Genomic DNA, 23,311 nt, shown 5'->3' on the forward strand with positions numbered 1-23,311 from the left:
CCCTTCACACACAGGGTATCCATCATGTTAGTTCAGCCAGGCTGTCTGTGTGGACAGTCTTCAGCACACCAACACACTGGAATCACAGAATTCCCAACGTAACCTAAAACATGTGAGGATTTTTAGAGTTCTTACAATTTTGATCTTGCAAGGTTTGAGGCCACAGGAATAGGAAATGGGTTGTCATGGTTAATTCAAGACAGTGGAAAGTTCATTTCATTACATGATAATAATTTTGTCCATATTGCATCCACTTTCCTAGTTAATTATACTATATCAGTGTCCATATGATATTTTCTTCTAAGCTTTCTAAGATGAACCATGCAAAGACTAGTCCCGGTATAGCAGATTCTTTAAGACTCCTTTAAAACTATTTGCTTAGCTCTCAATTACTCCATCTTTGTTTATAGGAGAATATATATGAATCCTAATTAATGCTACCCTGCTAAATATTGTTAATCAGACAAGGGGTGAATATCAAACCCAAATTAAGCCCATTAGAGTCTCTGCCACCCGGGTAAAATTGGGCCTGAGAGATTACAAGATTTGAGCCTGACTATGCCTAGACCTTATAACCTGGAACCTGTCAGGGGCCTATGGTTCTATCATATGAACTTGGACTGTAACAGAGGAAGCCCTCTATAGAAAGAGGGAAGAATGAAGAGCTATGCAAATAGGAACAGAGAAAAGAGAGAAACATTTTGAAATGCATTTCCTTCCTGTTATGGGGATTATTCCTTTTCCTTAAAGTAAATACCACATTCCACTTAGAAAAAAAAAAATTTTTTTTTTTTAAGATTTTATTTATTTATTTGAGACAGAGAGAATGAGAGACAGAGAGCATGAGAGGGGGGAGGGTCAGAGGGAGAAGCAGACTCCCTGCCGAGCAGAGAGCCCGATGCAGGACTCGATCCAGGGACTCCAGGATCATGACCTGAGCCGAAGGCAGTCGCTTAACCAACTGAGCCACCCAGGCGCACCGAAAAAAAAATTTTTTTTAACTTGCTTAAATTGACTTGTTTTTCTTGCAACTAAAATCAGTGCTAATTGGTATCACCTGCATCAAATGTTAAGCGGTCACTAATATTATTCATATCACATAAATGCACCTGAATTCTAGTCTCATCTCTAAAGCTTACTAGAGCTGGGCAGCAGGGGACAAGTCCCTTTAATTTCTCTAAGCCCCAGTTTTAGTATTAGCAGCATGATGACAGAATCATGAAGATCACATAAAATGATGTATGTGAAAGGTCTGTGCTATAAAAATCTAAACTATGATTTTTTCTGCATTTCGATGCCACTATTTCTCTGATAATTTATCTTGTATTTCTAGATTACACTGTTACTCGTGTTTACTGTGTTTTCCATGTGGGTAGACAGATTTAAAGTTCCTGATGACAAAGGGGTAACTTTCATCACAATTTCAGGTTTTTGAGTGCTATCTTTATATAAAACCCTAAGATGGAAAAATTGATGTATTAAGAACCAATTCTCATCCTACCATTCCATCCCCCCAAAACAACCAAGTAGAGATTATTCTGACCATAACATTTATTTGGGGGAGTAATCAAATATTAATATACTTAGTTCATGAGGAAAATAAAATGTTAGAGAGTTCTTTCATAATAGTGGAGTTGCACTGGAAACTGGGCCACTGTTGAATTTTATTTTACTTTTTGTTATTCCCAGGGTAGCCGTATGCCAGATTTATAATGATAGAACCATATTATGCAACAGGATATTTGTTGTTAGATTTATTTACAAAATGATTCTCCTCTACTCTGGAATAATGTATATAAATTCCAGTCATACAGGTATATTTTAGAAGACAGTTTGTCAGGGGTGCTTGGGTGGCTCAGATGGTTAAGCATCTGCCTTCGGCTCGGGTCATGATCCCAGGGTCCTGGGATCGAGCCCCACGTCCGGCTCCTGGCTCAGTGGGGAGCCTGCTTCTTTCTCTGCCTCTCCCTCTGCTCGTGCTCTCTCTCTCTCTCTTTGTATCCCTGTGTCTCGAGTGAATAAATAAAATCTTAAAAAAAAAAAAAAGTTTGTCATGCAATACATTTAATTTTTGAAATTCTAGCTTATAAGACTGATTAATTAAAAGATTTGTTTGACAGAAACAACCAGTTTACAGCAGGATTCTGGAAATTAAAAAAAGGAACAACTTACCCCTAAGATTTAAGTGACAGGTTTTCGGGTAAACCAATACAACTTTCTCTGTAGCTCATAACAATATGCACTATGATACCATAAAGTTCATTAAACAGCTTTCTCATTTTACCAATGTGTTTCTACAGTTCAGCAGTAAAACTTCTTTAAAATTATATATCAAGAATACTTTTAGAATCATCCTTGCTCCACCATCCCCAATTCTTCCCCAGCATCCACTCTCCTTAATTATTTTTAATTATTCTCTTACTTATATTTGGTCACATAAATATGTTTCACTAAGCAGCGCATTGTGTTGTTTGTTTTAGGTATCATATTCTATATATTTTTCCACAGCTTGCTCTTTTCACTCAACAAATTTTAAGTTAATCTGTTGTGGTACGGTAGCCGCGGCTCACTCTGAAAATTTTAGTTTTCATTTTCATTCCACTTTTTTGGATCCCAGTTCTTTTCCTAGCCTCTTACCAAGACGTCTCTGCAAAGTTTCTTCTTCTGTTCACTGAGGCCATTGTGACTATCTCGATCTGGTGGTAACCATGGAAACCTGATAGGTTTTTTTTTTCTAGGATGAGAGGTCAAGTAACTGAACTTAAACAAGCAAATATAATCAGCCTGTTTACCATTTAAATCTCTTTACTAATGCTGAAAAATCACTAGCATCACTTCAAATGTTAAGAGGTCACTAACACTCAATTTTATAATGGTAGTTACAATATCACATAAAGCAGAGATATTACCTAACATTTCCCTATCTATAAACATCAATTTTTAAAAATCTGTATATTGTTAATGCATTGAAGATTAGGACTATGGTAATTCATCTTCTTTGTTATAGAGGATGAATTCATTTGTTCTAAGTATTCTGAATATGTTTATTTTGTTATATTAACTCCCTTAAGCAATGCTAATATAATTTAGCTATTAAATATTAAAGCAAAATATTATCTTATAAAATCATGCTCAAATTCTAGTATTCCCAGGTCAAAAGCTTTAGTAACTTATTGCCCAATTATTGAAGCTCTAACTCTATAATCATATAACCCAGGATAATTGGTTGTATCCATTTTCATTCATCTTCCACTTAATTTAACAATTCTAAGAAGTCTTAAGTCAGTGGAGAAGGTTTTTTTGACAAAGTAGAAAATATGAATGAATTTGGGAAAGCCTAGAATAAAATTTCTATTACTGATTCATCACTGGGTGACAATCTTGGAATCTGGGCACTTTTGTTGAATTTGGAATATGCTGAATTTTTAAATTGCTAGGATGGCAACAATTGACTCACTGATAGTTGACAAGCTCTACACAGTAGGCATATGTAGTTTGGGCAGTTGTTCAGGATCTTTTTTCTTTGCTTGAGTTAAGGAGAGAGAAAACTGACCTGTTTAGAGAAACACTGCCTGTCATAAATCAACATAAAAGAATAAGCAACCCCTATTATAAAGTAGATGAGATTTCCCTTTGATTTGCCTTGTACTTCCTGTTTGATCTTTGTTAAGATCATTGAAAATTCTCCCCTGGTATATTTACAGTTTAATACCAGATAATGGAAGAGAAAAATAAAACAACTGTAACATTAAAATTAAACTGAAGTCACAATACACAAAGGAAAAATCTCTAATGGCAAAATTTTAGGTTTTGAGTTACCTACCACTAAAGTGGGGCATTTTAAGAAAGAAGCATTTGCTTGACTGTCCTCCAATTAAATCTTGTCAATTTATTGGCCCTTTGGCCATTGTGAGTTGTTGACCTAATTGTTATGAGGAGGGTTATTGTGAAACAGCCTATGGCTTAGAATTACTGGACCATTGAGATTTTCCTTACTCCATATGGGTGCAATTCTTCCATTCTGTGTCTTTTTTATTTTATGACATTCAAAAAAATCCTAAACATACTTTGAAGATGTGGGCCCTGCCTCCTAGAGGGTGGATACAAGAAGCAACTATAGTTGGTTAAGATCCTAATAAGTTCATCGGCTAAGAAATCCCATAGGTAGCCAGGGACCAGGTTAGAATTCACATCCACCTGACCCAGAGAGCCCTAGAGTCAGATTGTATTTGAATGAGGCCATTGTGTTTGGATCCTAGAGATTGGATAAACCCAGCAAGTAACGACCAACAGTCAGGGAGATCTTAGAAGCTACAGGGTGATGATGTTCAAGCATACTTCCTGTCATCGAGGCTCTGCAGTAGGTTGAGATGGCTGAGATGGGGAGAGGTGGAGTAATGGACAACCTATGTCAAGCACACTACTTCCAGGATCTAGCTGTAGTTGGTGGCGGGGGGCTGTATTCAGAGAAGGGGTCCCTGAGCTATCAGGGGAAGCAAAGGAAGTCCCCCATTCTAGAATAAGAGACTGGTAGGAAAGGATCTAAGCAAAGAACCAGTACCTGAAATTTGAATGTAAGCCAAAACCCACATGTTTGTTCAGCAACAGTATAAAGCCAGCAATAAATCCTGTATAGTTCCCATCCCTCAGGACAAGACCCATTCTAATGCCTACGATTTTGCTCTAGGCTTCTTTAAAAAAACATTATTTGAACACCTACTAAAGGCCAGGCTAGAAGCTGGGCATGTAATAGCAAACAAGATAGTGTCTTCTCTTCCATACCTTACAGTCTAGTGGAAGGTTCAGACCAGAATATAGATAGTCACAGTGCAGGATGTTAAGAATGCCAGTTGGGGAAGGTATATATTGTGATGGTGGCATGAGTCAGAGCAGCTTATTAAGACTTGATGATGTTGGAGAGATCGAAAGATTTCTCAAAGGGGCTGAAGTGTAAGCTAAGACCTGAAGAATGGGCAGGTACAGGGATGCTGCTAACATGTTCCATTCAGTAAACAGGAGGTGCCATTAAACTATAAAATGATCATTTAAAATAGGTGCCCCTTCATTTGTGGAACTGCTCAATGCCAGGGCACATGAGTTGATGAACTGAAAGAGGACTCTGTTAACTTCCTTGGCCAAGTGTTCCTATGCAGAGCACAACCTGTGGCCTAGAATGGATTTATCTAGGTGAAAGGCTTTTAGGGTAGGGGGTAGAGTAGAGGAAATGAGGACCTCAAAGCTTAAAGAGTGTGGCTCTTGAAAATTGGAGTATGGAAGAAAACCAGCTTTACTTGTTCGTAGAATTGTCTCCTCAGACCATGGCAGCACAAGAGTACCTACCTGGGGAAGCTGCACAGAAGCCACCTGCAGGGATGCAGAGCATGCATTGAAGCATTTGCCAAGACAGAAATTTGACCCACTAGGCTCAAGCTTCCTGCAGTGACTCTACTTGTCATTTTACCCATTATAAGATTGTGGAACACTGTTTGACTATAGCAAATCGAAGTAAGGCTGGTGGTGTTGCCCACAATTACAATAGAAGTGGAATGGCTTAATTAGTAAAACATTAACTAGCAGGATTCCTATAAGTTAAAATGTACATATTTAAGGAGGCTTATTGTAACATTTATACCATTTATTTTATCATATACTAATTCGAATGTAAAAGTGAATGTAAATTGCCAGAAATTAACATGCAATGTGAAAAAAAGTCCTTTCATCCTCTGCAACTGTAGCATTTGGCAGATTCAGGAATAAATAATCTTTTGTGGCAAGGGTATGCCTTATCAAACATATGCAGATCAGCACTAATTAATGCTAATTAAGGTTTCCTGTCTATCTAGTTGGAAAAACGTCCAAATGTTATGAAATCCAGTTAGTATGCCTATTACACTAATTGTTTTATATGGGGTGGTTCTTAATTAAAATATGTAAATTGACCTTAATTGCTATATACTAATGGGGGTTCATGTTATCTCACTAAAAGTGACAAGATGGTGAGGAGGGGTACTTAAATGACTAATTCTGATAAATCCTTAACTAAATGACCTTTACTCAAAATTAATTTTAATTGGAAGTTGGCTAAAGAAACATTTTTCTTCTTTGTTTCTTTTTAGTTTTTAGTAACGTAAGAATGTTACTCTTTGTTAATACAGCTTTAGAAGCAGTTGTGCATTGTTAATTACACTTAACAAGCAAGTTAATTTGACTGTTTACTGTTTATAGTTATCAGGAAGTTATTGATATCCTCATTTCAGTCTTGGGAGAAATGAGTTCTCATTGAATGTGAATTTATAGTTAGAATCCTATAGGTAAGTTGAGCGACCCAGTTAGTTTGTTAGAGTATGTGTTGAAGTTTGATGAGCAAGTAGTACTAATATGTACTCCTTGGATGATTTACATTGGAATTACCTTTTAAGAAAAATATTTTTTTCTTTACAAAACATTAGCTTTTATTGGAGTTAAAAAGCTCATTGAAGGTGTTTGGATTAAATAGACTGAAATAATATTCTTACATTTTACTTATCAAGTTTTTATTTATTATTTAATTGCAAACAAATTAAAATATGTATGCCCAAACCAGTGTAAATTAATTTACATATTTTTATTTTTTTTACTGTGCTAACCTTGCAATTACAGGAAGTAATTTAAATAAAGCTAACAAATATTTTACTCTTTCATTTGGAAGTAGTTTATGTTCATGTGTAATTTAAAATGTATTTTTAAAATCCTTCTGTAAAAATGTGAGAAAGGACTTGGTAAAATATTGTCATATGGAAATGAGCATAGAATAAAGATTGTAGTTTTTCTTTGTCAGAATGAGACCCAATATCTTTACTCTTTTATCAGGACATTGTGACAAATGTTTCGCCTAGAATCATCCGAGGGACTACCTCTGGCCCCATGTATGGCCCTGGACAAAGCTCCTTCCTGAATATTGAGCTCATCAGTGAAAAAACGGCTGCATATTGGTGTCAAAGTGTCACTGAACTAAAAGCTGACTTTCCAGACAATGTAAGTGTGATTTAACGTCTAAAACAAAAGAATTGGCATAAGTTGGTGAATGTTTATTTAAACATCCAATTCATAGGCTTATAAATATTAATGTGTATAATATATTTTATTAAAGAATCTGCCAGTTGCTTTGCTGATGCATAGATAAAAAAGAAAGAAAAGCTCAAGAACTCATAAAAATCTGCACAATGTGAGGCTTTGTTATAAATGGGTGCCATGCAGATGGAAGAAGTATCTACATAAGCAGGAGGAAGAGAAATAAAATACTCATTTTATTGAGTTGATTTTCACTGGATGTGGCTAGTATTTATGAAGGTGATGACCTTAGGAAGAAATTGCAGACTATAAATCATTTTAAATATAAACCTGAGGCAGAAGCAGAATCTCTTCATATATCGAGTATTTATATTTTTTCAGTGGGAAATAATTTACCAAATAATTTTAATACGTTTATACTGAATGAGTCACTGTTTTTTATACAACCCTTTCTTTAAAAGTACCGTGAACAAAGATCACATATATTTCATTTCTTTATGTTGCCGATAGTTTTTTAACCTATGGATGGTATTTTCTCTTCAATATATGGTTAGAGTTGTCCTTGATGTCATTCATTCATTTTTTTTCTCCTTCCCTCACCTCAGTGCACACACGTGCGCACACATACACACACTCATTACCCCTGCCCCCTTACTTTCTCTCTCAGAGCTGGTGATGAATGGAGATTGAGGTTTGAGCCATGTGTGTCTTTATTTGTAGAAAAGATTCAAAGACAAATTGGAATGGTTTAAGTATTCCAATGATAAATATTTTAAAATCTAATGAAATTTGTGGATGTTTTCCCACAAACCAATACACTAGAAAATCTTACAGAGGGATTTTTGTTATCATACTATTGTCTAACCCATCAAGCTTTGTTTTTGTTTTTTATGTTTTAGAAAATCCTAATTGTTTCAAAGTTTTCTTACATTGAAGCAAAATTTAGGCACATAGAATATAATCTTTCTCAAGTCAAACCTTCAGATATGAAGGGTACTATTAAGACCCATATGAAACCTATAGCATCTGTTCATTAGGAATCTTTCACTTTCTGAAAATGATGTTGCAAATCATCTCTGTGTTCACATTATACAATCAACTCTAATAACAATTATGTTGAGCTATTTGTTTTTGAAAAGATCCAAATCTTGTGTGAAGCTTTTCTCAGAATGACAAGGACAAGAAGTGGGTCAACCCTAAGAATAATTTTATACGTATACATATATATATATTTAAGATTTTATTTATTTGTCAGAGAGAGCGAGAGCACAAGCAGGGGGGAGTGGCAGGCAGAGAGAGAAGCAGGCTCCCTACTGAGCAAGGAATCTGATGCGGGACTTGATCCCAGGACCCTGGAATCATGACCTGAGCCGAAGGCAGATGCTAAACCAACTGAGCCACCCAGGCATCCCTATTAATATATTTCTAAACATGGTCTACAGGTTTAAGTATTATACTAGGTACTGAACACGCAGTAACATAATAACCATAAACTTGAGCTCTTATAAGATTAAGAACTGTTATAAATGCCTTATATATTTTAACACTCAGTCTTTAAACAATCTTATAAGGTAAGTACTATTACTTTCCCCATTTCACAGAGAGAAAACCGAGAGGAAACACAGAAGTTAAGTAGCATGCCCAGGGTTACACAGCTATTACAGTGGTTCCTCCCTCATCCACAACTACAGTTTCCGTGGTTTTAGTTACCGGCAGTCAACCACGGTCTGAAAGCAGATGATCCTCCTTCTGATGTATTGTTGGAAAGTCAGCCATTGCTTAAAGCTATGTCACAGTGCTTATGTTATTCCCCTCACTTTATCTCATCACATAGGCACTTTATCATCTTACATCATCACGAGAAGAGTAAAGACAGTACAATATGGTATTTTGAGAGAGAGAAAGATCACATTCACACAGCTTTTACTACAGTATGTTGTTATAATTGTTCTATTTTATTATTAGTTATTGTTGTTGATCACTTATTGTGCCTAATTTATAAACTAAACCTTTATCGTAGGTATGTATGTATAGGAAAAAGCATAGTATTGAGAGGATTCAGTGCTACCCTTAGTTTCAGGTATCCACTGGGGGTCTTGGGACATATTCTCCATGGATCGGGGGGGTTATTATATACAGTGAATCCAGAATTTGAGCTTGAAACTTGCTTTTAGCATCTGTGCTCCTAATGATAGTGTTCTCTAATGTACTTACTGCAGTATCATTTCAGGCCCTTAAAATTTCAATATTACTTTTTAATGCAACATAAGAATAGTATGAAATATAATTTCCCCAAATATTGCTTCTATAGTATTTAGATACACCAATGTATCTGAAAAAACATCATTTTTCCTGGAACAGAACTCCCACCAATGGCTTGTCTTAAGTTCTGTCTACCCTCTTCTGGGCAGGAGTGAAATGTTAAATAATGGCCTCCAAGAAATGACTGTAAGTAGACAAGAAAGCTGAGATGAAACCTTCGCTTTGTGATTCCACAGTCAAGTAGAAAGAGGCACATTTCAATGTTCTTTTCAATTTCCCTGGAAACAATTTTCTTCTCCTATAATGCTCTTTCTTCTGAGAAAACAATGCTTGCATTTCTTGATTCTAATTCTTTCACCATTTAGATTATACTCATTATTCTTTTTCTGTATTCTTAGAACTAATTTCTAACATTTTTATTCCCCATATCAAAGATAACATTTTAAATACAATTAAAATGGCATTCCCATTTGAACCCATAGAAATAATGTGTTGCACCTAGATATTGCCATGCTGAGAGTAGAATATCCCCCACTGTTTTGGAATTACTCTGATGCCAAACCCAATGAGCTGAATGAAAGAAGGTGACCCTTCATTTTCCAAGTTTAATTATCACTCTCACTGGAGTTTTCCCACATCATTCTCGAGTGTGTGGCTGCCACCTTTAATGACAGGGATCAGATAATTCAACCCACTGTGGCAGCTTCTAAGCAAGGGCTAACTTTTCTGAAAAAGAAATTATCCTGGGGGTTGTGGGGAAAGGGATGTAGGTCAGCTGATATCAGCAGCTAGTATCTCTCTTTCCATAGAGAATAGGCACCAGTTGGCCATGAACTGGAGAAGACAGCTGGAAGAACATCTTGAATATAAAGGCATTGAGACCCCTGACATATATTGTAAGGGCTTTTTTCTTAACTATCACAGAGTTACACCAAAGCCTACACTTATACTAGACTTCTGCCTAGCTTTCAAGGTTTCCTTTTATTTATCTGTGAATTAAATTTGGCACACTGATCATTGTAGTGACAATTATTACTAACTAAGAGGCTTTTTTTTGTTCCTAAGCTGAGATTTTGCAATGCTTATTATGAAATGTACTGTATAATTAGGGCTTACAGAAATCAATTTTAAGTGAATCCTTTCATTCTCACTGCAAAAGCCTTAGAAACCGTATATTTTAGGCTTCGAAAAAAATTTTTTTACCAAAAAAATACATGCTGCATTTTGTGTGAATACACTGAATTAGCAAACAAAGACTGACATTTTCTATCATTTGTGGCAGCTAAAGTAAGAGTTAGGCAAAAGATAGGGATTCAGCACTGAATTAGCTGGTGAAGATAGAAAAGGGAGTGATGGCTTTGTTAGAGAAATTAATAAAGGAAGAACAATTGATATGTAAATATACTTCTATTACAATACACCTCATTCTACTGAAACCCTTTCTCAGTTCATTACTGAGAAATCAGCATTGCGCACATTAAGTTCAAAACGATTCCAAAGAAGTTGTTCTTCATCAGCATTCCTGAAAGTGTTTTCCTGACCAATAGCCGCTAAATACAGAGTTCTTAACCCTATGTGTGTGCCATGGACTCCTTATATACCCATGTGAAGCCTAAAAGCCTTTCTTCAGAATGTTTTTGAATGTGTAAAACCCAATTCAATAGTTTGCAAAGGATTCCCATTGTATTAAAATAGAATGCTCAACTCATTTTAAAGAATATGATATAGTAACTCATGTTCCTCTTTAATAAGTCACTAAAAACACAGGTTCATGGCAGATCAAATAACTTGCAATTTTGACATATAATGGTGACTATCAGTGACACAGTGAGATGTCTGTGACAACTCTATGTTGATTTTCTGTGGCTTCCATTGGTGCAAAGTTACAGGTATGGATAGTGCTACTGTGGTTTGTTGTATTCATGAGGAAACACTAAATTTCAGCAGAGGTTAGTGAAAATAAAAGTCTAATTTTTTCCCATCCAAGCTCATGAATTTCCTGCATTCTGTCAAGAATTCTGTGGACCTCAGAATAAGAACCTATGTCCAGTGGTTCTCAGTTCTGGGTGCATCTAGAATCACTTGGGGAGCTTCAGAAAAGGTTTTTATGGTTAGACCCTGTCCTAGTTCAGTCATTTCAGAAATTCTGGCATGGATGCAATGAGTATACATCGGTGTGTGTGTGTGTGTGTGTGTTGTGTGTATTTTTTTTTATAAACTTCATCAATTAATTCTACTGCATATAAAACCAGCATCATTCATAACCCTTGACGTACATCATTAAATATTTATAAAAGTCCTGTATCAGAACTTGAGAGCCTTTTATAGGTGCTAGGAACTGTGGGCTTCATGTATCTGTGAAGCAGAGTTTTTCCTCAGTTTAGAGATGAGGAAACTGACTTTTTGAAATATTGCATTGCACAAGGCACTGTGTCACACAGCTAGTAAGTGAAGTCACTGGAACTGAAAATCTTCCCATTACTTGGCTCTAAAGAACCTGAGGAATTAAGAGTAATATGTTATTTCAGTCCTCCCTTACCCACCCACTCAGAGGGTCAATTATATTGAGCTCTCTTAACCACAGACTCTCAAATAGAAAACAAAATCTTTTTATTGGACAAAGAAAGAAGTCTGTCATCAACCAACCATTATTTTGTCATTAGTCCCAGCACAGGACATTTTTATAGCTCAATACTTACTGCTTTGCAGGAATGTAGCTGACTTTAGAAAACAATGTCAGTGACTCAATGTGGACCTTGGTTTGAACTGTTACCGGGTCCCATCTTAAGTTCTGTATTTGAAAATAGGGAGTCAAGACATTCAGTTGGATCTATGTATCCTCTAAGCAAGGAGGAATGCTCACTGCTTATTCAATGGATGTTCATCACCCTATAACTCTTTCAGTCTTCTTATGGGCACTATGAAGGCTGACTCAGCAGAAGCAGGCTTTCTTTTCTTTGGATTATTTATAATTAAGTCTCACTCATTAGGAATAAGGGGATTTTGTTACCTCCTCCTCAATCTATTTAGAAAGATAAAATTTAGTAACAGATAAAACTATAATATATATGTTGCCAGGCCAACAATGACCAGTACAGGGTTGTTATTTTTACTTTCATTTTTTATTAAACCATTGCTTTCTTATCACAGAGCTTATAAAGCATAAACATCACCTTGGCCCTTTCCCCCTCATGTCCTGAAGAGGATATTTACCAACAGAAATGTAAGCATCCCTGCACTGGAGGGGTTCCTCCTTTGCTCCCTCTGGAATTTTTTAACCTTGTCAAGTCTCTGTTTCTGTCAATTTCTACACATTCCCATGTTGATTTATTTTTTTTTTTAATATTTATCTGACAGAGAGATATAGCGACAGAGGGACCACAAGCAGGGGGAGTGGGAAAGGGAGAAGCAGGCTTCCCGCGGAGCAGGGAGCCGGATGTGGGGCTTGATCCCAGGACCCTGGGATCATGACCTAATCGGAAGACAGACGCTTAATGACTGAGCCACCCAGGTGCCCCCCCCATGTTGATTTATTTTAAGTAAATTAAGAAACTGCTAGAGCAGGTATTGAAGGGAAGGCTAGTATATCCCCAGGAAACTCCTTCCTTCTTTCCACCATGAATTCTAGAGGACATAGATACTTCCCAACCTCCCTTCATTGCTGAAATCCCGGACAGTTATCTGATGACATTACTTTATTGATTTTTTAAAAAATATCTAGTCTACAAAAAATAAAATAAAATGAATCATAATAGTAATGGAAATTTAAAAAGTTAGGATGGATGGATGGAAAACAGTCCATATCCAATTATCCTAACAAATATCTGTTTTCATTTTCCTAGACTTGATAGAGTCTAAGAACTAAAGGCATGAGGTTTTAGGTCAGAATGGGTTTGAATTTCAGCGTGTCCTCTGACTTGCTATTTATTGGCACTCTCAACCTCAACTTCCTCATCTGTGCAATGACAATAACTATTCTCAGAGGTTGTACAGATTAAATGAGATATTATATGTAACATGTTTGGTACATTGCAGTTACTCACCATTATAAATTATATTGCATAGGATACCTTTATGCATTTAGCTTTTATTCCTACTTAAAATAATAATTAGTTTCCATAAAATATTCTGAGAGGGATTTGGTAAGTCAAAGGTAACAGCATGTTTAGAGCTCTTGAAGTATATTGCCAGTTGATTTTCAAAGCATTTTTGAACAATTCACATAAAAGTCAGTATTTTAGAAATAATTACCAACTAAAAAATTAAAAGCTAACTCACTAAATATCCTTTTTAGTGATTCTTCTGAACTTGAGTTTATTATATGTCATATAGAATGTAAAGTCTGATTCTTCGTTCAATGTTGTATTCATTATACTTCTGTGCTTTAATATCATTCATTCTTTTGAATTAGTTTCCAATTAAAACAAGACTTAAATAATGAGTTATTTTCTTAGTATCAGCATAGAAACAAAGAAAATTTAAAATATGTTTGATTCCACAAAGCAAGAATAGCCAAAATGAATCAGAATACATAATGTAGCTCATAGTTCTGTGATTAGTTTCTGGCTCCATGTAGCCAATTTTTTTTTTTTTTTTAGATAAGATATTCCTAGTTTCTTAAAAGAAAACATTAGCTGCAGTTTAGATGGAGTAATGGGGACTGGATTTACCATCCCAACTGAAACAGCAACATAAAAAAAAAAAAAAACTTATAAAATATATGAAAAAACAGTTTTTAAGACTTGGAACATCAGTCAAAACAGTTTTTAAGACCTGGAACAACAATCAGACTACTATCAATAACAATAGTAGTCACTGAGAGATGGAAAACTTAGTAAATGAGCTCTACCATTGCTCAAGAAGGTTTCCAGGCCACATTGCAGGGAGCAGAACCCAGGGATCTGAGTAGAGGAGACAGAAGTGAAAGTCCAGAGAGACCAAGATAGCTAGAATTCACAAGACAGAGCACCAGAAAGCAGAGAGCTACATAACAGAGCGTATTCCAGAGACTGGCAGAAGGTCTCTCTTGAGTATTCATCAGAGTACAGATCAGCTCATGCATGTGAGTGAATTATGAGGGACTGCAGAAAGAACTTTCTGAATGGATTAGAGGGACTAGTACTCAGTTCTTAAATGGATCTGGGAATAATGACTCTTCCTGCTAGCCAGAGTGGAAAGCCCTATGTTTCACAATTAGCCATAGGGTGAGCACTGCTTTAGTCATGCCCAACAAACCTTAAAAGCAAGAAAGGATCAAAATATCTCCAAGTGACTTAACTGCAACTCAGAACAAAATTCAAGAATATAGGAATACAAAAATATCTAGGACCAAATAAGATAAACTTCACAGTGTCTGGCATTCAATTAAAAATTACCTATCAAAGAGGGAGACAAACCATGAGAGACTTTTTTTTTTTTAAGATTTTATTTATTTATTTGACAGAGAGAGACAGTGAGAGAGGGAACACAAGCAGGGGGGAGCTGGAGAGGGAAAGGGAACTATGGGAACTATGGGAAACAAGTTGAGGGTTGCTGGAGGGGAGGTGGGTTGGGGGATGGGGTAATTGAGTTCTGGGCATTAAGGAGGGCACATGATGTGGTGAGCACTGGGTGTTATACACAACTGATGAATTGTTGAACACTACCCCTGAAACTAATGATAAACTATGTGTTGGTTAATTGAATTTCAATTTAAAAAATTATGTATCATGTAAGAAAGTAGGAAAATATAACCCAAAATAAGAGGAAAATCAATCAATTAAAACTGCCAGAACTGATGAGATGTTAAAATTGCAGGTAAATGCATTAAAGTGTCATTACAACTATATTCCATATGTTCAAAAACTAAGAGATGGAACATAGATAAAAACAAACAAACAAACAAACAAACAAAACCCCACTAAACCAGACTTCCAGAATGAAAACTGCAATGAATAAGATGAAAAATACACTGGTAGTTATTAACAGCATATTAGGCATTGCAGAAAAAATGGTAAGTCAACTTAAAGATGTAGCAATAAAAACTATCTAAAGTAGAATGCATGTGGGGGTGGGGAGTGTTGGGGAGTGGGGAGTAAACATACTGTTAATGAGCCAGGGACAACTTCAAGTGGCCTAATATGTACTGAATTTTCAAAGTTTGAAGAAAAAAATGGCCCCAATTTTCCCAGTTTTTCATAAAACTACAAGCCTTCCCACCTGCCAAACAAACAAACAAACCAAGAAACTTGAGCCCCTGGCATAAGAAACATGAAGAAAATTACACCAAGGAATACATCATAATCAAATTAATCAAACCAATGATAAAGTTCTAAAAGTAAAGACAAAAAGCCTGTTCCATACAGAAGAATAAATATAAAGTTTATTGTTTCGATTTGTTGTCAGATATTGTTGTCCCTACTACCATTACTAGTAGGGAAGCAAGCTAGAAGACAACAACTTTCAAGTGCTGAAACAAAAAACATGACAACTGTTAATCTAGATTTCAAAATTCAACAACATATCTCTCAAAAATACAGATGTGTATTTTTCAAACAGAAAAAGACAAAGAATTCATCACTGAGGGATTGGCACCACAGGAAATATTTTTTTAAATGTTTTAGTCAGAAAGTAAAATGATGCTAGGTCGAAATATGGATCTACACAAAGGAATGAAGAGTACCAGAATCTGTAACCATAAATAACTTTTATTTAATTCACTTTATAAGAGAATTGGTTGTTTAAACAAAAATATAAAACAGTCTGTGTTTTATAAAATATATACATTTTGTATTGTAATAGTACAAAATTTGTGAGGAAGAAATGGAAGTATACTACTGTAAGCTTCTAACACTTTATGTAAAGTTTTTTTAATCACTTGAAGGTAGACTGATAACTTAAAGATGTATGCTCTAAGCTCTATACAACCAATAAAAATAATACTTGAGAATTATAGTTAAAAAGCAACAATAGAGGTATAAAATAGGATCATACAGAGTACTCAAACAAAAGAAGACAGAAAAGAAAGGGTATAAAAAAGAGACAATGCAAATAGAAACCCTGTAGTAAGATGATAGAGTTAAACCTAACCATATCAAAATCACATTAAATGTAAATGGTCTAAACATCCCCAATTAAAAGGCAGAGATTTTCAGATTGGATGAAAAAGCATGACTCAACTATATATACTGCTTACAAGAAAAACAATTTTAAATAAGAAGACAGAAATAGGAGAAAATTGAAGCAATGGAAAAAGATGTACCATGATAACTCTAATCAAATAAAATCTTGTAATATTAATAGCAAAGTAGGTATCAAATCAAAGATTATTACCAGGGACAAAAAGTACCATTTTATAATGATGAAATGGTCTATCCATCCAGAAATGATAGCAATCCTAAGGTTTATGTACTTAGTAACAAAATTAAGATACATGAAGCAAAAACTGATAGAACAGGAAGGAGCAATAAAAAAAACTCAGAACCACAGTTGATTCCCATACCTACCAGTAAATAATTAATAAAACAATGGAGTGAGGCTATTCAAAATTTGAAAAATGCTATCAACTTATCTAATTGACATCTGTAGAACATGCCATCCAATGGCAACAGAATACACAGTCTTTTCAAATACATCCATACCATTTACTAAAATAGGCCATATTCTGTACAACAGAAGAAGTCTTAATAATTTTAAAGAATTCAGTTCATCCAAGGTATGTATTCTGACCACAACAGGCATGTATTTGGAAAATCCCCAAAATATTTAAAAAATAAATAATACATCTAAACAATCTTTGAATAAAGGAAAAAATCATAGGAGAAATTAAAATTATTTTGAATTGAATGAAAATTAAAATATAAAATATTAAAATTTGTGGTATGTCATAAAAGCATTACTAGTAGGGAAATTTATAGCATCAAACACATATATCCGAAATGAAGAAAGGTCTCAAATAATTATTGCAACTTTCACCTCTAAATACTAGAATAAGAAGAACAAACTAAACTCAAAGTAAATAAAATAAGGATATAATGAAGATCAGTGGAGGAAATTAGTAAGATAGCAAGAAAAAATAATAGAGAATATCAAAGAAAGTAAAGCTTTGCAAAATTCCTTGCAAGAACAACTGAAATTGATAAAACAGCCAGATTGATGAAGAAAAAAGGAAAGAAGAAACACAAATTATCAGTATAGGAAATGAGAGAAGTAGCACCATTGCAGATTCTATGGATATTAAAAGAAAAACTATAGAATATTATCAACAATTTTATGCAAATAAACTGGTCAGATTCCTTGAAAGACACAAAGTATCAAAGCTTACTCAAGAAGCAATAGATAATGTTAAAGAAATTGAATTTATAGTTCCAAACATTTCCATGAAGAAAACTGCAGGTGCAGATGGCTTCACAAGTAGATTCTACCAACCATTTATGAAAGAATAATGCCAATTCTACACACACTCATTTAGAAAAATAATACAGAGGGAATACTTCCCAACTAAATCTATGGTGCCAACACCCTAGTACCATAACTAAACAAAGACAGGACAGGAAACCTATGGACCATTGTCCTTCATGAACATAGATGCAAAAGTTCTAAACAAAATTTAATAAATATAATCCAATAATATATAAAGATTATAATATACTATGACAAATGAGGTCTATTCCAAAATTCTAAGTAGGTTTAACATTTGAGAATATTGTGATTCACAGAAATGACAAACTAAATAATAGCAACAATGACAACAACAATATAAATTGTATAATTATCTCCATAAACCAAACAAACAAAAAATTGAAGCAATCTAAAAATCTGTTTCTAATTTAAAAGAAATTTCAGCAAACTAAGAATAGAAGGGTAATTCCTTAACCTAGTGAAAAGCAGTAAAAACAAACAAAAAACCCAAAAAACCCATCATAGGTGATGGTGAAAGACTGAATATTTTCTAAGAGAAATAAGATAAGGGTATCTGCTCTCACCACTTCCATTCCACATTGTGCTAAAGTTTCTGTGCTGTTAAATAAGAGAATGACAACAACAACAACAAAAGATACGCAGATTTCAAAGGAAGAAGTAAAACTGTTTTTTTATTCACAGATGACATGATTGTTTATGTAGAAAATGTGATTAAATGTACCAATAAAAACTACTTTATTTACAAAAGCAGGCAGCTAGCTTACAGGCTGTTGTTTTCAGATTTGATTTTTTTTTTTTTTAAGATTTTATGTATTTATTTGACAGAGAGAGGGAGGGAGAGCACAAGCAGGGGGAGTGGCAGGCAGAGGGAGAAGCAGGCTCCCTGCTCAGCAGGAAGCCCGATGCGGGGCTTTATCCCAGGACTCTGGGATCATGACCTGAGCTGAAGGCAGACAACTGACTGAGCCACCCAGGCGCCTTCAGATTTGATTTTTTAAAAATATTGCATTAAAATAGCGTTGTATTTATTACCAACTTTTCTTGTACTCTCTTAAATTCTATACCCCAGGAGAATGCCTAACTCACCTCATCCTGGTCATGGCCTGTCAAAATACTACTTTAAATAATAAATGAGTTTATTAGCAAGGCTACAAGACACAAGATCAACTTATAAAAATCAATCATACTTTTTATATGCTGGCAATAGACAATTAGAAACTGAAATAAATATATCATATTAATATATCAATAGCAGCAGACACATAAAATAGGGATAAATCTGACAAAGATGTGAAAGACATGAACTCTGAAAACTACAAAATATTACTGATAGAAATGAAAGATGACCTAAATAAATGGGAGGCTATACTGTGTTCAATGATTGGAAGAGTTTGTATTGTTAAGATGTCAAGTTTCCCCATACTGATGCAAAGATAATATGTAATCCTAATCAAAATGTTAGCATTATTTTTTTGGTGGAATTTCACAAGCTGATTTTGAAATTCCTATGGAATTTACAGTAGCCAAAACCATTTAAAAAGAACCAGTTTGGAAGTCTAAAACTTTCTCATTTCAAAACATATTTTAAAACTACAGGAATCAAGATAGGGTGATACTGGCATAAAAATATACCAATAGATTAATGGAGAACAAGAAGCCCCAGAATAACTGCCTACAACATACTTTTTCTCAAACTCCCCTTTACTTTGTAATTTGTCAGGCTGCCTTTTGGGTAACAATATTGTCTCCTCCATTTGGAAGTACGGCGTGGAACACATTGAACCATGTTGAAAGAGACCCTGGGGATGGTGATGATGCATTGAATTTAAACTCTTTTTTGGTATAAATTAGCTCATGACAGAGGCAATGGAAACAATTTATAAATTATATATTTTTGTTACATAACCAGACCATGTCATAAAATGAAACCAAGTCCATACTCAAACAGCTGGAGTTTTGTTCAGTAGGCCCACTTACTTAATACCAATTTGGTAATCTCTCATCATTCTGTTTTTGTGGAGAACTCAACTCAAATGCATTCTTCTCCTAAAATATTCAAGAAACCAGGAGAGAGAAAGGGTAAAGTAAAACCTTCTACTCTCCTCCCCTTGCCCCCTGCAAGTGCCTAAAATATATATTTTTATCTTAAAGGGCCCATTTAAAAACATCTTAGAAAAAAGCACCAGTTTTTTTTTTATGACAGACTTAAAAGTAGGAGGTAATATAAAGGTTTTTATTTAACATCATAAGGTACTACAATTATATGTGTTGCATTTACTTTGTTACAAACTACTTATCCTATTTTACTTTTGGGGGAGGGATGGGAGCTTGCTGATAGACAACATTTTGCCCCCAGCTTCTTTTTTTGCCACTAGGCATTTTATTCTTTTACATTATACCCTACAGGGAATATTCCAGAGATTTATTTTTTACAAGGAACTCTTTTCATATTTTCCCCTTAAGTCTTTTAAGACATGTACTTGAAAGTATTCTCTTTATTTTTTTAAGATAGTTAAAACTAACAAACAAACAAACAACAAAAAAACCCTTAGCGGTGCTGTTTTAAAGGTTTGTATGCTGTGCTATAATGACTTGTTTTTCATTTTTAACCATTATTTATGGTTGGATAATTGATTCCATTTAAGCAGAATTTGAGGCTGTATCTGAGACCCACAAATAAGATCTAATTAATTGTAAACCACCTGAAAGGAGAATGGTCACAGAGGCCTTGAACAACTAATTTAATGACCAGGCAAACCAAACATTCTTACAAGTGAGGTAAACTTTGATAGAACAAACATGTACAATAAACCCTCCAAATGACTGAAAATTGTATTCTGTGGGATTTATCTTCATTTTAAGAACCAAAGTTATGAAAATATACATTAGAATGAGGGCCATTTTAGTAGGAATAATACATATTTATACAGGCAACTTGCAATTATCCATTTCAGTAACAGGGAAGACAATGAATGGAATTCATCAATAACAATATGATACTTTTACCAGTATCTTCTAGTTTTATACCAAGAGTGCATTTCATAATCATGTTAAAGATAAAAGCAAAGATTAAAAAAAAAAAAAAAAACAGAAGAAAAAGAAAAAAGCAAACATCTTTTGGCAATGAGCCTTTTCCCAAGGCAAAGAAGCAAGAATTGAAAAAGGGATTTTAGGAATTCAGAACATAATAACTTATTAATTTTGTATAGCCATTTGTAGTACACAAATTTCTATTTCTCAGTGTTGATCTCATAACTTTGTAAGGAAGGCATGAATATCATCGTCATTTCATACTATAATCTAATAGCTAGATGAAGGTAAGTAATTTCTCAAGGATTTCTCTCAGATTGTAAATGGTAGAATTTCAAATAGAATTTCAAATTGATAACAGAACATCTGACGTATATACACAATAGAAAATCATTATTTCTTAAAAGTCAAGCTTCAGAGTACTCAAAAATGTTCATGTATGATTCGCTTTTTCTTTTCACCTGGATTTTCTTCCCCTTCTGGTGGAGGTGCTAATGAGCAGAGAAATGGTAAAGGTAATCAGCCAGAGGGAAGAGAAGAATCAAAGACCTAGATAATTCACAAACTGGAAAATGAGCTCCTAACTAATCAAGACTGGATTGTAAATAGGATAGAAGGAATTTATGCATCCCTGGTATTGGCCTGAATAGCATTTGTACCCAATCCAAGAAAAGTATTTGTGAATTTCACAGTTGGCTATTTTTTCTCCCTTTGAGATTTTTTTCCTGAACTAATTATCCATTGTATATGTGAAGCAAAGAAGTAACTTACCATTAAAGTCATTTTTGAGGTGGGTATTACACTTCACATGTTGTTAAAATGCCTGGAGCATTAATAAGGAATGAGTTAACTTTATTAATATAGCTTCTTCAGGGAGTTTCTGATCTATATACTGATCACCCAAAAGGAAATTTTGTGTAATATTTTATTCATGCAAAATTTAGGGAAGTAACTAGATTGACTAATCTTTCCATAATAAATAATTTAATTTAACTTTGTGCTGCTTTTTGCATTTTAATTTCTTCATAATGTGTCCTTTGAAACCCCCAGTATTAAAATGATCAGTGACTGTTTGTGCTTGATTTAGTTTAAATTGTAAATTTAGTTATGGCTCTGGGTTTACAAAGTACAGGGGAAGGTGCCTTAATGTAGGAAGTGAACACATTTACAGATTGGAAAAGCTATGTGTGTGATCAGTTTTTTAATGAATTGTTGGAAACAGTGTAGAACTCGACAGAAACAATGACCTATAACACTACATACCAATAATTCTTCTTGTTACCTAGACTACGATTGCACCTCAAATACTTCACATTTCATATACTTTCATACCTATTATTTAACTGCAGAGTTTTGTGTCATGTCTTGATGCAGAGTTGTTGCCTTTGTCTCTGCTTAACACTTTCTACGAATTTCCCAACTCAAACTCAAACAGCCAGGATAGATGCAGTATGGTTAGATTGTGACTTTGACATTCAGGCAGGACTTCTACTTCTCCTTTGGATGTAGAAAACCAGAGAACTTGCCACTCCCACCCTAACAAGCAGAACAAGTCAGATAAACTGCAAAATTCGGTTTTTAAAAACCTAGAAGAGGGGCACCTGGGTGGCTCAGTCAATAAAGCATCTGACTTTCAGCTCAGGTCATGATCTCAGGGTCCTGGGATCAAGCCCCTTATCAGGCTCTGCGCTCAGTGGGGAGTCTGTTGGTCCCTCTGCCCCTCCCCCTTGCTTGTATTCTCTGTCTCTCAAATAAATAAATAAAATCTTAAAAAAAATAGCAGAGATCTGAGAATGCAAATTAACCTACATGAACTAAATTCCTGAGAATGAGAAGTTCTTTTTCAGAGAGAAGAAACACATGACTGCTTTGCACCCTGCAGGAATGGTGAGAGGGTAAGGAAGTCATCATAGAGAAACCAGGGAATTTTTTTGTTTTTTTATTTATTTGACAGAGAGAGACACAGTGAGAGAGGGAACACAAGCAGGGGGAATGGGAGAGGGAGAAGCAGGCCTCCCGCAGAGCAGGGAGCCCGATGTGGGGCTCGATCCCAGGACCCCGGGATCATGACCTGAGCCGAAGGCAGCCGCTTAACGACTGAGCCACCCAGGCACCCCCAACTTTCAGCACATTTCTAAGATAATAATTTGAGTGTCAGAGATTTTGTTAACCAAAAAAAAAAAAAAAAAAAAAAAGTTTTGAGAATGTAAAGATCAAGGTCGGAAGAAGCTGACCAAGATTAGGGAGATGGATATAGATTCATTAAAGTTTTATACACACACACGCGCACACGCACACACACACACATTTCTTGGTATTTTTCCTACTGGTTTATTTTTATTTTTATTTTTTTTAAAGATTTTATTTATTTATTTGACAGAGAGAGACACAGCAAGAGAGGGAACACAAGCAGGGGAAGTGGAGAGGGAGAAGCAGGCTTCCCGCGGAGCAGGGAGCCGGATGAGGGGCTCGATCCCAGGACCCTGGGATCATGACCTGAGCCGAAGGCAGACGCTTAACGACTGAGCCACCCAGGTGCCCCTGAAACCAGGGAAATTTTAAAGAACAT

At 35.1% G+C, this 23,311-nt stretch overlaps 1 protein-coding gene across 1 annotated transcript in view; it reads left to right on the top strand.

Annotated features, from left to right (window-relative positions):
* Positions 1-23,311, top strand: part of DPYD (dihydropyrimidine dehydrogenase) — an 802,992-nt gene that overhangs the window by 466,968 nt on the left and 312,713 nt on the right. The window contains exon 14 of the mRNA XM_035017962.1: positions 6,850-7,014. Coding sequence (XP_034873853.1) covers positions 6,850-7,014 — 165 coding nt within the window. The remainder of the gene's footprint in view (positions 1-6,849; positions 7,015-23,311) is intronic.

Source organism: Mirounga leonina, unplaced genomic scaffold (genome assembly GCF_011800145.1).
Source record: "Mirounga leonina isolate KUSES-001 unplaced genomic scaffold, KU_Mleo_1.0 Mir_173, whole genome shotgun sequence".
NCBI classification, from domain to species: domain Eukaryota; kingdom Metazoa; phylum Chordata; class Mammalia; order Carnivora; family Phocidae; genus Mirounga; species Mirounga leonina.